This window comes from Elephas maximus, chromosome 23 (genome assembly GCF_024166365.1).
Source record: "Elephas maximus indicus isolate mEleMax1 chromosome 23, mEleMax1 primary haplotype, whole genome shotgun sequence".
In the NCBI taxonomy this organism is placed as follows: domain Eukaryota; kingdom Metazoa; phylum Chordata; class Mammalia; order Proboscidea; family Elephantidae; genus Elephas; species Elephas maximus.
In genome coordinates this window covers 79,755,509-79,767,987 of record NC_064841.1, presented here as the reverse complement: position 1 = coordinate 79,767,987, position 12,479 = coordinate 79,755,509, and the positions used below count along the sequence as shown (strand labels likewise).

Below are 12,479 nucleotides of genomic sequence, written 5' to 3'. Positions count from 1 at the left end.
GACTCATAGTGACCCTACAGGATAGAGTAGAACTGCCCCATAGAGTTTCCAAGGAGTGCCTGGAGGATTTGAACTGCTGACCTCTTGGTTAGCAGCTGTAGTCCTTAACCACTACTCCACCACGGTTTCCATACAGAGATATATATATATATATATATATATATATATATATATATATATATATATATACCCACTGTATAATTTTATTTATTTTGCTGCTGTTTTTGAGAATATATACAGCAAAACATACACCAGTTCAACAGTTTATACATGTATGTTTCAGTGACACCGATTACGTTCTTCAAGTCGTGCAACCATTCTCACCCCCCTTTTCTGAGTTGTTCCTCCCTCATTAACATAAGCTCACTGGCCCCTAAGGTTCCTGTCTTATCTTCCAAGTTGCTGTTGTCAATTTGACCCCATATAGTCGTTAAAAGAGCGCAATACTCGAGGATAAGCTAGATAACTAGGATCTTCTAAAAATCAAACACTTCTGCTCATCAAAAGACTTCACCAAAAGAGTAAAAAGAGAACCTACAGACTGGGAAAAAAATTTTGGCTCTTATAAATCAGACAAAGGTCTAATCTCTAAAATCTACAAGAAAATCCAACACCTCTACAACAACAAGACAAATAATCCAATTAAAAAATGGGCAAAGGATATGAACAGACACTTCACCGAAGAAGACATTCAAGTGGCCAACAGACACATGAGGAAATGCTCATGATTTCTCGCCATCAGAGAAATGCAAATCAAAACCACAATGAGATAACCATCTCGCCCTGGCATTACTGGAACAAATCAATAAAACAGAAAATAACAAAGGTTGGAGAGGCTGCAGGGGGATCAGAACTCTTATGCACTGCTGATGGGAATGCAAAATGATACAGCCATTTCGGAAAATGATATGGTGCTTCCTTAGAAAGCTAGAAATAGAAATACCATATGATCCAGCAATCCCACTTCTAGGAATATATCCTAGAGAAGTAAGAGTCATCACACAAATAGACATATGCACACCCATGTTCATTGCAGCATTGTTCACAATAGCAAAAAGATGGAAACAACCTAGATGCCCATCAGCAGATGAATGGATAAACAAACTGGTACATACACACAATGGGATATTACACAACAATAAAGAACAATGATGAATCTGCAAAGCATCACATAACATAGATGCATCTGGAGAACATTATGCTGAGTGAAATAAGTCAATCACAAAAGGAGAAATATTGTATGAGACCACTACTGTAAAAACTCATGAAAAGGTTTACAAACAAAAACAAACAATCTTTGATGGTTACCAGGGTGGGGAGGGGTGGGGATGGAAAAACACTTAATAGACAATAGATAAGTAGTAACTTTGGTGAAGGGTAAGACAGTACACAATATTACGGAAGCCAGCACAGCCTGTACAAAACAGGGCCATGGTAGCTCCATAGACACACCCAAACTCCCTGAGGGACCAAATTGCTGGACTGAGGGCTGTGGGGACCATGGTCTCAGGGAACATCTAGCTCAACTGGCATAACAGAGTTTATAAAGAAAATGTTCTACACTCTACTTTGGTGAATAGCATCCACGGTCTTAAAAGCCTATGAGCGGCCATCTAGGATACTCCACTGGTCTCACCCCTTTGGGAACAAGGAAGAATGAAGATAACTAAAGACACAAGGGAAAGATTAGTCCAAAGGACTAATGGACCACATCTACCAAGGCCTCCACCAGACTAAGTCCAGTACAACAAGATGGTTCCCTTCTGCCACCACTGACTGCTCTGACAGGGATCACAATACAGGGTTCTGGACAGAGCTGAAGAAAAACGTAGAACAAAATTCTAACTCAAAAAGAAAGACCAGACTTGCTGGCCTGACAGAAATTGGAGAAACCCTGAGAGTATGACCCCTGGAAGCCCTTTCAGCTCGTAGGCCATTCCTGAGGTTCACCCTTCAGCTAAAGATTGAACGGGCCCATGGAACAAAACAAGACCAAAGGGGCGTACCAGCCCTGGGGCAGGGACTGGAAAGTAGGAGGGAACAGGAAAGCTGGTAATAGGGAACCCAGGGTTGAGAAGGGAGAGTGCTGACACGTCGTGGGGTTGTTAACCAATGTCATACAACAATGTGTGAACTAACTGTTGGATGAGAAACTAGTTTGTTCTGTAAACCTTCATCTAAAGTTGAATAAAAAAATTAAATTTTTTTTCTAAAAAGCACAATAAAAATAAATAAAAGCACAATACTCAAGGCAGATACCTTTTACTAGTTAAGCTAAACTGTTGCTTGATTTTAAGAAGACTTAAGGGGATATTTTTGGTTTAAAGATTATCTCAGGGCAGTAGTTTCAGGGGTTCATCCAACCTTCATGGTGAAGTGAAATTTCTTCAAAATTTAAAAAAATACTAGCTTATACTTGGCCTAATTTATAACCATGAATTTGTAAATAATAACTGCACAAATGGTAATTAAATTATTAAGCATAAACAATGTGATAGCCAGTCCCCAATTCAGTAAAAGTGTTTGTTCTTTCTCAGGTCATGTCCTGTTGCCTGTCCCTTACAACAGTGTATGTGAACCCCAGCCCCACAATCAGATCCCAGAGCTCCGAGTGTCCAGTCTGTTGGCCCGAGCTCATCCTCAGCTCTGCCCCTCTTCCTGCTGCCATTATCTTTTCTCCTCATTATGAAGTACAGGCAGACCCCAGATTACAAATGAGTTCTGTTCCTAAGTCTGTCTTTAAATCAAGTTTGTACTTAAGACAGGTACGGTTTGTATCTAACATCAGTTAGTCAAATGTTTGTCTTATAGTGTACCTTTCCGTGTATAAAAAATATTAAACACTTTCAGATACACTAAAACATCTTTAACATAATATACAGTAATACTAATAATAATGTTTTGATGTATGTCGCAAAGTAGCACCCATTTGTTATTACAAACCATTGTATGTACTTTGAATTTTTAATGTAATAGGCTTTACGGAGTGTTAGTTCATAACTACAGGTTGTATTTAAGTCAGTTGTTCATAACCGGGAGACTGCCTGTAGTTTTTCTCCTACTCGAAGTTAGTCCAACTCTCTGCCTTTTCTACTTCTTAAATCTGGTTTCTTATAATTTAATCTATTAATGAAGAGCCCTGACTGGCCTCAAAACGGCTCTAGGATTCACTGACAGTTTAAGAGTCAAAACTAAAAGAAGAAAAACTGGACAAAATGTTACCTGATGTAATTCCATGATTTATAGCCCATTAATTCAGAATCTGAGGCACTTATCTTATGTATTTATTTGTATAAGTCCATATATTTAATGATTCAAAATTTTAAAAGTGCAAAATGGTACAAGGAAATCGTTTTGATTGAGTTATGTTCCCCCAAAATATGTGTTATAAACACTAACCTCTGTGCCTACAGTTAGAGATTAGGATTTACAACACATATACTAAGACAAACCTATAAACAAAGCTGAACTATATGAAGAACAGGGCATCAGGATTGGAGGAAGACTCATTAACAACCTGCGTTATGCAGATGACACAGCTTTGCTTGCTGAAAGTGAAGAGGACCTGAAGCACTTACTGGTAAAGATCAAAGACCACAGCCTATAGTGTGGATTATGCCTCAACATAAACAAAAATCCTCACAACTGGACCAATAAGCAACATCATGATAAACGGAAAAAAGATTGAAATTGTCAAGGATTTCATTTTACTTGGATCCACAATCAATGCCCATGGAAGCAGCAGTCAGGAAATCAAAAGACACATTGCATTGGGCAAATCTGTTGCAAAAGACCTCTTCAAAGTGTTAAAAAGCAAAGATGTCACTTTGAGGACTAAGGTGCAACTGAGCCAAGCCATGGTATTTTCCGTTGCCTCATATGAATGTGAAAGCTAGACAACGAACAAGGAAGAACAAAGAAGAACTGATGCCTTCAAATTATGGTGTTGGCAAAGAATATTGAATATAGCACCAACTGTATACAAAAGAACAAATCTATCTTGGAAGAAGTACAACCGGAATGCTCCTTAGAAGCAAGGATGGCAAGACTACTACTGTTTGTTAAAGACTTGTGGTATTTTTGCTATAGCAGCACTAGGTAACTGCTTCCGTAAAGATTTACAGCCTTGGAAATCCTATGAGGCAATTCTCCTCTGTCCTGTAGGGTACTATGAGTTGGGAACAACTCGATGACAGTCGATTAGATAACTAAGAAAGGCATGGTCTTTTGGCCCCTTTTTACATAAATGGTAGTATATCGTGCTTGTTCTGCATTTATCACTTTTTGTATTTTGGAGGTGATTCCATATCAGTATGCAAAGAGCCTTCATTCTGCCTTTGGCTGCGGAGTTTCCCGTAGTATGGATGCACCTTAATTGTTTTTTCCGGTACCATATTGATGGATACTTAAGTTGTTTCCAGTCTTGGGCTTTTACAAATAACACTATAGCATATAACCTTGCACACACATCACTTTGCACATATGTGATTAGGTCCCTGGGAGAAATTTCCAGAGGGAGATATGAAAATTGCCCTCCACAGAGGTGGTATCAGTTTATGCTCCCACCCACAGTATATGAGATTACCTGTTTTCCCACACCCTAAAGCAACAGTGTTAGCCGACTGTTATTTTTGCCCATCAGGAAAGTGAAAACTGGTATCATGGTGTGGTTTGCATTTTTTTAATGCACGAGGTTGAACATTTTCTTATGTTTAAGAGTCGTTGGTATTTCTTTCTGAAATCCTCGGCTTATGTTGGAGAGCTCCTTCTGGGCTGGGAGGGGGTGGTCACTGAACTCTGAAATCAAATATAACACTTTGTGTGTAAGTGTATTTTTCTATACAGATGGGTCCATGTGTTTCTTCAAATCTTCAGAAACGTGCTTAGCCCATCATCCTTTTTGATAAAACTTGAATACTTCCCATTCCCTAGCCTGTCCCCATTTGTAAACCATCTTTTCCTTCAACAAGGAACTACCTACTGACTCCCTCCTTCAGAATATTCTTGGCTAGAAGGTAAACATTCCTTGCATATCGCATTAATGAGATTTTGTAGCATTTTCCTTTTTTTTTGAGTAATTATTAGCTTTTTAATATATATTTCTGAATATGAGATTATATTGAATATTCTCTTTCAAACTACCACATCCTGAGAAGTCACCATTCAGAAAGGTTAGCAGAACACCTAAGTGCCTGCTCCCCCACCCACCACTCTGAGGGTAACAGACACCAGGAGAGACAGGGTCTCTACAGGAAGAGTAAGAACGTCCAGGAGTGTCACTGGCCTGTGTCATTCCTACAACTGTCCTCTCCTTAGAGCCCAGCTCAGGTCAGAGTTCTCCATGGAGCAAACAGATGTCTGGCAAGGAGCTGGAGCGAACACATGCTGGTGCCCCAGGACACCCTGCTCATGGTGGAGATTTGACGGAGGCAGAAGCAGCCCATTCAGGATGTTTTTGCCTAAGTGTCAAGGCCTTGTTGAACAGAAGAAAATCTTAGCAAATTCTTTAGACCCTCAGAATTGAATATCCCAACAGTAATGAATGACTGAAGTAGACCCACAAATTGTGTCTATCTAATATGCAGACATAGTATCTGTGAACATGTAGTGATTATTGGCGTATGTTCTGCTGTGTATATTCTCAACAAAAATAAAAATAAATTATAAAAAAGCAGAATATCCGTGAAGATATAAACTGTAATATGCTGCAAACTGCAGGCCAATAAAAATGACTATTTGGAGGATGTTATTCCAGGCCATACGTAAGAACACTGGGTTAATTTTGGTTCCCAGGTGGCTGAATTAAGTCTGTAGCTTCCTAAGTCAAGGTGATGGATGGATGGATGGAGGAATGGGCAGGGGGGTGGGCGGGCGGCGGGCGGATGGATGGATGGATAAATTTTGGGGGTGGCAATCTGGTAGAGATGCCCCACTGGAAGTTCCACTGTGCTGACTCTCTGCCACGCTTGTAGCTTAGTCATGCAAAAGTGGAGCTCAGGAGGAATTTCTGAAATCAAGGCATTTTGGAAATGGGTTATTACTTTCCTAGAATTAGCTCTTTAGCAGAAGATTTAGTACAGCGGTGTCTTAGTTATCTAGTGTTGCTATCACAGAAATAACAGAAGTGGGTGGCTTTAACAAACAAATTTATTTTCTCGCAGTTTAGCAGGTTGGAAGTCTGAACTAAAAAAAAAAAAAAAGAAATCCGAATTCAGGGCGCCTGTTCTAGGGGAAGGCTCTCCGTCTGTCGGCTCTGGGGGAAGTTCCTTGTCTCTTTTCAGCTTCTATTCCTAGGCATCTTGGCAATCATGTGGCTTTTATCTTCCCCTCTGTGTGCTTAATCTTCTCTTTTATATCTCCCAAGAGATTGATTTAACACACATTCTCTGATAATACTGTCTCATTGACATAACAAAGAAAATTCATTCCCAAATCGGATTAGAACCACAGGTATAGGGTTAGGATTTACAACACGTTTTAGGGGGACACAATTCAATTCATAACAAGCAGCAAGTTTGAAAAAAAAAAAAAAAAGGGACCTTGGGCTCTGGTACCTTAAAAACTAGTTTTTATCAAGATATAGAAGACTTATCTTTGGGTTTAGACTTGTAAATTAAATCACACACACATATAAAGTGAACAAAAGGGAAAAAAGAACCCAGTCAAGTATTATTACCCCCCAGTGCAGTGTTTCCCGAGGTCTTCATAGACTTGTGTTGAAGGAAAGATTCTCAAAACCACCTTTCCCTGGAAGGTCAATAGGCCCATGTTCGTGCAACAAGCAGCAGAGGACAGACCTGGCTCATTGTGACAGTAGTGAGCTGCACAAATACATTCTCCCCCAGGGTTCAGCTGAATTCAGCTAGTTTGCCAACAGTTCATGTGGTGAAGATAAGTAACTCACTTGGATTGGTGTGCCTGTTTATAGTTCATAAGTTGTCATCATAAACACTTGTCTTCCGTAACCTCTTGATACTTCTTGGAAAATATTCACTTATCACCTTTTTCCTCTTTCTCTTTTTTTTCTGTTAATCTGGTTTTTTTAAGAGAGTCTGAATGACTCCCTTTTTTACCTCGCTGTGTGATCCTTAAAGCTTTGGGGACCTAGATGTTTGTTTTCCCACCAAGACCTAAGAAAAATATTGGTAAAAATAGGTTTTGCGTTCGTGGGTACAGACTTAACTGTACATAGTATAACCTCAGTGTTATCAGTTTGGATTCGGACTGAAAGCTTCAGAAACCAACTCAAATGAGTTTAAGCATATTAAACGGGTGAACACCTTAAGGATATAGGGTGTTGTGAGTCTCCAGGACTGGAGTTGGGCAGGGGAAAGCCATTGGGGCGCCTGGCAGTGTTTTAGATCTGTCTCTCACCACTGCTTTACCCATCTCTGCACATCTGCTGTGCGCGCTCTCTCTGCTCTTCGTTTTTCCTACAACACCCACTTTTCAAAGAACAGGCAGTAAGTATATGGGAGCCCAGAAAGCTTACATATTTATCCTAGCCATGTGTCTGAGGTCACTTAATCCCAATGCCAAAAACCCCAGTAGAGAGACTCTGGCTGGCACAAGGGCCCACCCTGTCCCATCAGCCATGACAGAGGCACAGAGCGAGCACTTCCCCAGGGAGTGGGCCTTGTGAGCTGTACAACCACTCCAACTTGGCTCTGCTGCCTTCACTGGCTTAGCTTTTGCCTCTCAACTTCTGGGTTGCTTTTAAACGTTCTTGTCTTTAATTTGCAAATAGCAATGATAACAAACTCAGTTCAATCCTGTCATAGGGTCAGATGTTTTCTACTTGTCATATGCTACTTTGTAGTATGGTGCTGTTTTGGGAATTAATAATATACCTGAGTTGGGATGGATAAGTACGTATGTTCACAGTTCTGTCCACCTTCCTCCCTTTGTACTATTTTCTTCATGTTTTAAATGGCAGCGTCTTTCTCACAGAGCGAGTTGAAGGTCAAATGGGTATGAAAACATTTGATTTCATTAAAACATAGCCAAGTACTACACAAATATAAGGTGTTTTAAAATGTCTGACTTTTAACAACACTAAATTATTCAAGAACTAGTAATGACCTGGTTACGCAATATCTAAGCCCTTTCCTTCTGCAGTGCTTCTTACCATGGCCATCAGGTAGGAAAACGATGGTCAAGCCAACATTCAGTGTGGCTCCTTATCGCTAAACCACCAAAAAACCCAAATCCACTGCCACCGAGTCAATACTGACTCCTAGCAACCCTATAGGACAGGGCCTGCCGCACAGGGAAGCAGACGGCCACATCTTTCTCCTGCGGAGCAGCTGGTGGGTTCCAACCACCGACCTTTAGGTTAGCAGCCAAGTGCTTAACTACTGCACCCCAAGAGTCCCTTCCTCGAAAACCAGCAGCTAAAATTAAGCTTTGATTTCTGGTGGATTTGTTTGCTGGCCTTGCTTCTCGTTAGTTGACTCTGTAGGAAAAATTGGAAGTTCTATTTTGTATGGAGTCTGTTGTATGAGTTAATTGGGTGGTTTTGTGATGGTACCATTCTTTGGTTAAAAAAACTAAAGGAAAAAAAAAACTGCCTTTTCATCATTAAGTTAGTTGATTCATTTTACCTTTATTGAGCGGGCAGACTTGGGGTCCTCAGCCCTCTGAACAGAGATGGGATGGTGACCAAGTGGTGGCTGCCTGCCCAGCTCTGGGAGCTGCTCCTCCCTCCCGCTTCACCTGAGGCATGTTGTCTGTCCATCTGCTGCAGTTTAGCCTTTCACAGGGGCCAGCTGAGGTAAAAGTGTTGTTGAGCTTCTTTGTAAACTAATTCCATTTCTCTGTTCCAGAAAATATTTTCAGAACCTGGAAGTTTATCCATGACAACCATCACCAAGCTTCGAGAGAGCTGCAGAGCGAAGTTACTCACTCAGGGATGAGTCGGCGGTCCCCTCAACTGCACATTCCCCCACACTTTGCACTGACAGCGCGCATCGTTTCCAGCGCTGACACTCGACCAGTTTTTACCACTTTCCTTTTCAGTGTTGTAAATAACTGTCACCACACTTTAGTCGTGGTTTTTTTAAAAACTTTTCAAATCATGTCATTCTACAGCTTAGGTTATGAGCCATGAAGCCACAGATTTCTAAAGAAAAAATATTTTTACTTGAGACAATAATATAGAAAATATGAGATACATGCATTTGTATTTAATAAAATGTCAACACCTGTGAGTTTGTGATTCTCAGATTAAAAATTAAAATCCAAATAGTGAACTGTCACTATTGTGTTCTTAATACCAATTAAAATATTCTGCCCCTTCTTCTGTGAGGGTGTGCATGTAGCCAGTAATTTTGCTTTAGAAAGGTAATTTTTTAAAGTTATTTTTAAGATTGTGTTACGCAAAGAATAAACCACACGTGTGTGAGCCCTTAGAAAGGGGAACTTGATACAGGCCCAGGAAAGCCTCCGTCCAGTCATTTCATCCTAGGCCCTCCCAGGAGGGAGGGGTGTTTCAGATGGGCCCCTGAGGCTAAGGCTCACCAGACTCCCAGGCCAGCCCGGGGTAAGGGAGGCAGGAGTCTGCTATAAAGTTCCAGGACTTGCTCCTCTGGCAGGGCATGGCTCCGAATCTCCCCTACTGAGTGTCCCTTTCACTTGTCTCCCTGCCTGAAATAGTGATGTGTGCCCCCCAGGCTGAATGAAGAGATGTTGCCTGGGCAGGCTGTGGAAACCCTGGTGGTGTAGTGGTTAAGCGCTACGGCTACTAACCAAAAGGTCGTCAGTTCATATCCACCAAGCGCTCCTTGGAAACTGTATGGGGCAATTCCTCTCAGTCCTATAGGGTCACTATGAGTCGGGATCAACTCGATGGCAACAACGGGTTTGGTTTTGGTTTGGGCAGGGTATAAGCAGCCCTGGTAGTGCAGTGGTTAACCACTTGGCTGCTAACCAGTCCTGCTCTGCAGGAGAGGGACGTGGCAGTCTGCTTCTGTAGAGGTTACAGCCTTGGAAACTCTATGGGACAATTCTGCTCTGTCCTGTAGGGTCATTATGAGTTGGAATCGACTTGGGGGCAAGGGGGTCTGGTCTGGTTAGGCTGAGCCCCGCAACGGACAGGAGGAGATGCCTGCTAATGGCTGTTCCCAAACGTGCACCCTCGGCAGCTTAACCACCTTCTGTGGTCACTTGAAAACACTCCTTGTTTTTCCAATTACAAACACTTGTTTGCTAAAATCTTGTGGGAAAGTTTTATTCTGTTTTCTCATTTCGTTCGGTATCTGTTACATTCTAGCGTTCCCTATAGGTTTCTGCCTGCACACCTCGGCTGACTGGCTGCTTCAGTTACATCTGCCTCCACAGACCTTTCACCTCCTCTCAGAAAGAGGTCGACACTGAATTCATTCTGAACTCTAAGCGTGCTTAGTAAAAGGAAGCCTGGCTTAACCACACCGTTAAACTCATCAAACTGCGGCAGCCTTTGCGAGAGCCCTGGCTACTGGGCCCCCCAAGCTCTGGGTTCTGGTGCCGCCACCTCCTCCCATCTCACCAGGTGGCTGTAAACCCCTCGGCCCCTTTTTCTCACCTCTAGCAGGAGACAGGCAGCCTTCATCGCTAAGGTGCCTTCCCTTCCGCCGGGGAAAGAGTGGAGCAGATGCCACAAGCTTATCCGTTAACAACGCTGGCGTCAGGACCAGAAGGTGCTAGTGGCCCAAGTTCACAACTTAGACATTGTCGTAAGGCTTACGGCTCTGCTAGGAAGTGAAACTGCAGTAAATCGCAACTCAGCGCGGGGTCAGTCACTGAGCTCGGGAAGGTGACGAGGGTCCTGGAGATGACTGAGGCTAGGAGGTTGAGGCCAGCCTTCTCAGTTTACAGCTAAAAACCATCCAGAGAACTCAAGTGACTCGTGTTTACTGCAACGGCTCATTACTGGCACAGCAATCCTAAACTTTGGTTTTTTGATTCTTTGCTGCTTTCACTCCCAAAATGTTCATGGAGGCTAAGATGAGCATCGCCGTAATACAGTGGTACTCACTGCATTACAGGAGGAGGATGTTTGCTTTCTTGGTGGGCTTAAACATTTTGTTTGATCTCCATCCGCTCCTGGAAGACACCACCACCACCTACGTATGTGTGGTTTGGCTTATGGTCCTAAGTTTGTGGTCCTGACACTTAACACGTGGCTCCAAAAGCCTCAGTGTTCCAGGAACTTGTGAGGCTCTACCTTGAGCAGGATGAGCTTGACGTCTGACGCAGTTCACTGGAAGTAACTGGGAAGTTTTACACTAACCTAGCTAGTTGGATTTCATAAGATGTCAAACTTCCTGGAAGGAACCCCAAAACAAGTATGGTTCCTCTTGAAATACAAACAGGTGAAATTGCCATAACAAGTCACCTCGTAGTTGGGTTTTCCTTAGCATTAACCCCTGGTATCAGAACATTCATGGCCTCACACCACTGCTTTGAATCTGCCAGGGAGAAGAATGTTGTCCACTTCCAGGGTTACTGTTTGGGGCATCGGGTTTGTATGATGGGACCTTCTGGCTCAGTCGATTCCTTGGTAGCCTCCACTGCCTGCTTCAATATACGGTATTTTCTTAATGCTCTCAAATTTATGAATCCCAAAACTGCAAAGACCTCAACACTGGCACTGGTAACAGGCCGTGACCGTTCATCTCTCTCAATTCTGGATTAGGCATAAAGTGATCATTTCTGCATCATTTTAACACGTGGCATGAACTGTGCCAAGAGTTTATCTCTACTGTTTAGGCTGGAGAAATTCACCAGAGATATGTGTTAGTCTCTGTAACTCTTGGGTACATCTTGCTATTTCAGGGCCTTAAAAGACCCCATCCTCAGGGACCTTGAGTTTTTACTTCCTCAGCAACAGGCTGCTGAGAACTGAAGCCTTGTTCCCATCTCAATATCTCTGCTCACATGGCCCACTCTTCTAGGTTTGAAAAGGACTGCTAGAACTCTTTAAGGTTGAATGCAGCCGACACAGCAATATAAGAATTATACAGGGCTCTCTCAGGTTTTATAAAAAATAAATCTCATCATATTTGAGAATAAAAATCCACTTGGGGCTGGGAAGATGATAGCATAAACAAACCACCATCTGACCCTCCCCCACATATACAACAATGTAACAAACAGTGTTTGGCTTTGAAGGACTCTGAATTGAGGAGCAGAGAAAAATAGTGGGGAACTACAGACAGGCAAGGATCAACAGATCCAGTACCATATAGCAGGAAAATCACTTCTTCCACTGCCCCTGCCCCTCCCCATGCAGGCTGCCAGGGGCCGTGAACTGGGGTGGTGGCCCCGAAAAGAGAGTTTACTTCCTAACCACCACAGGCCCCGCCAGTACAAAGACAGCACTCCAAGCCTTCTGCTCTAAAATCAACAAGGCAGACCTCCCCGGGGGTCCATTTGGGATGTACCAGCACTTCGCCCACCCACCCAGACACCATCAGCTACAAGCCTGCTGTGAATTGCTA

General features: G+C 42.6%; 1 protein-coding gene across 1 annotated transcript in view; it reads left to right on the top strand.

The window, feature by feature from the left end:
* Positions 1-9,307, top strand: part of GRTP1 (growth hormone regulated TBC protein 1) — a 65,067-nt gene extending 55,760 nt beyond the window's left edge. Inside the window, exon 8 of the mRNA XM_049867434.1 lies at positions 8,826-9,307. Within this exon, the coding sequence (XP_049723391.1) occupies positions 8,826-8,915 (90 nt within the window). The 3' untranslated portion in view covers positions 8,916-9,307. The remainder of the gene's footprint in view (positions 1-8,825) is intronic.
* The last annotated feature ends 3,172 nt before the right edge of the window (positions 9,308-12,479 follow it).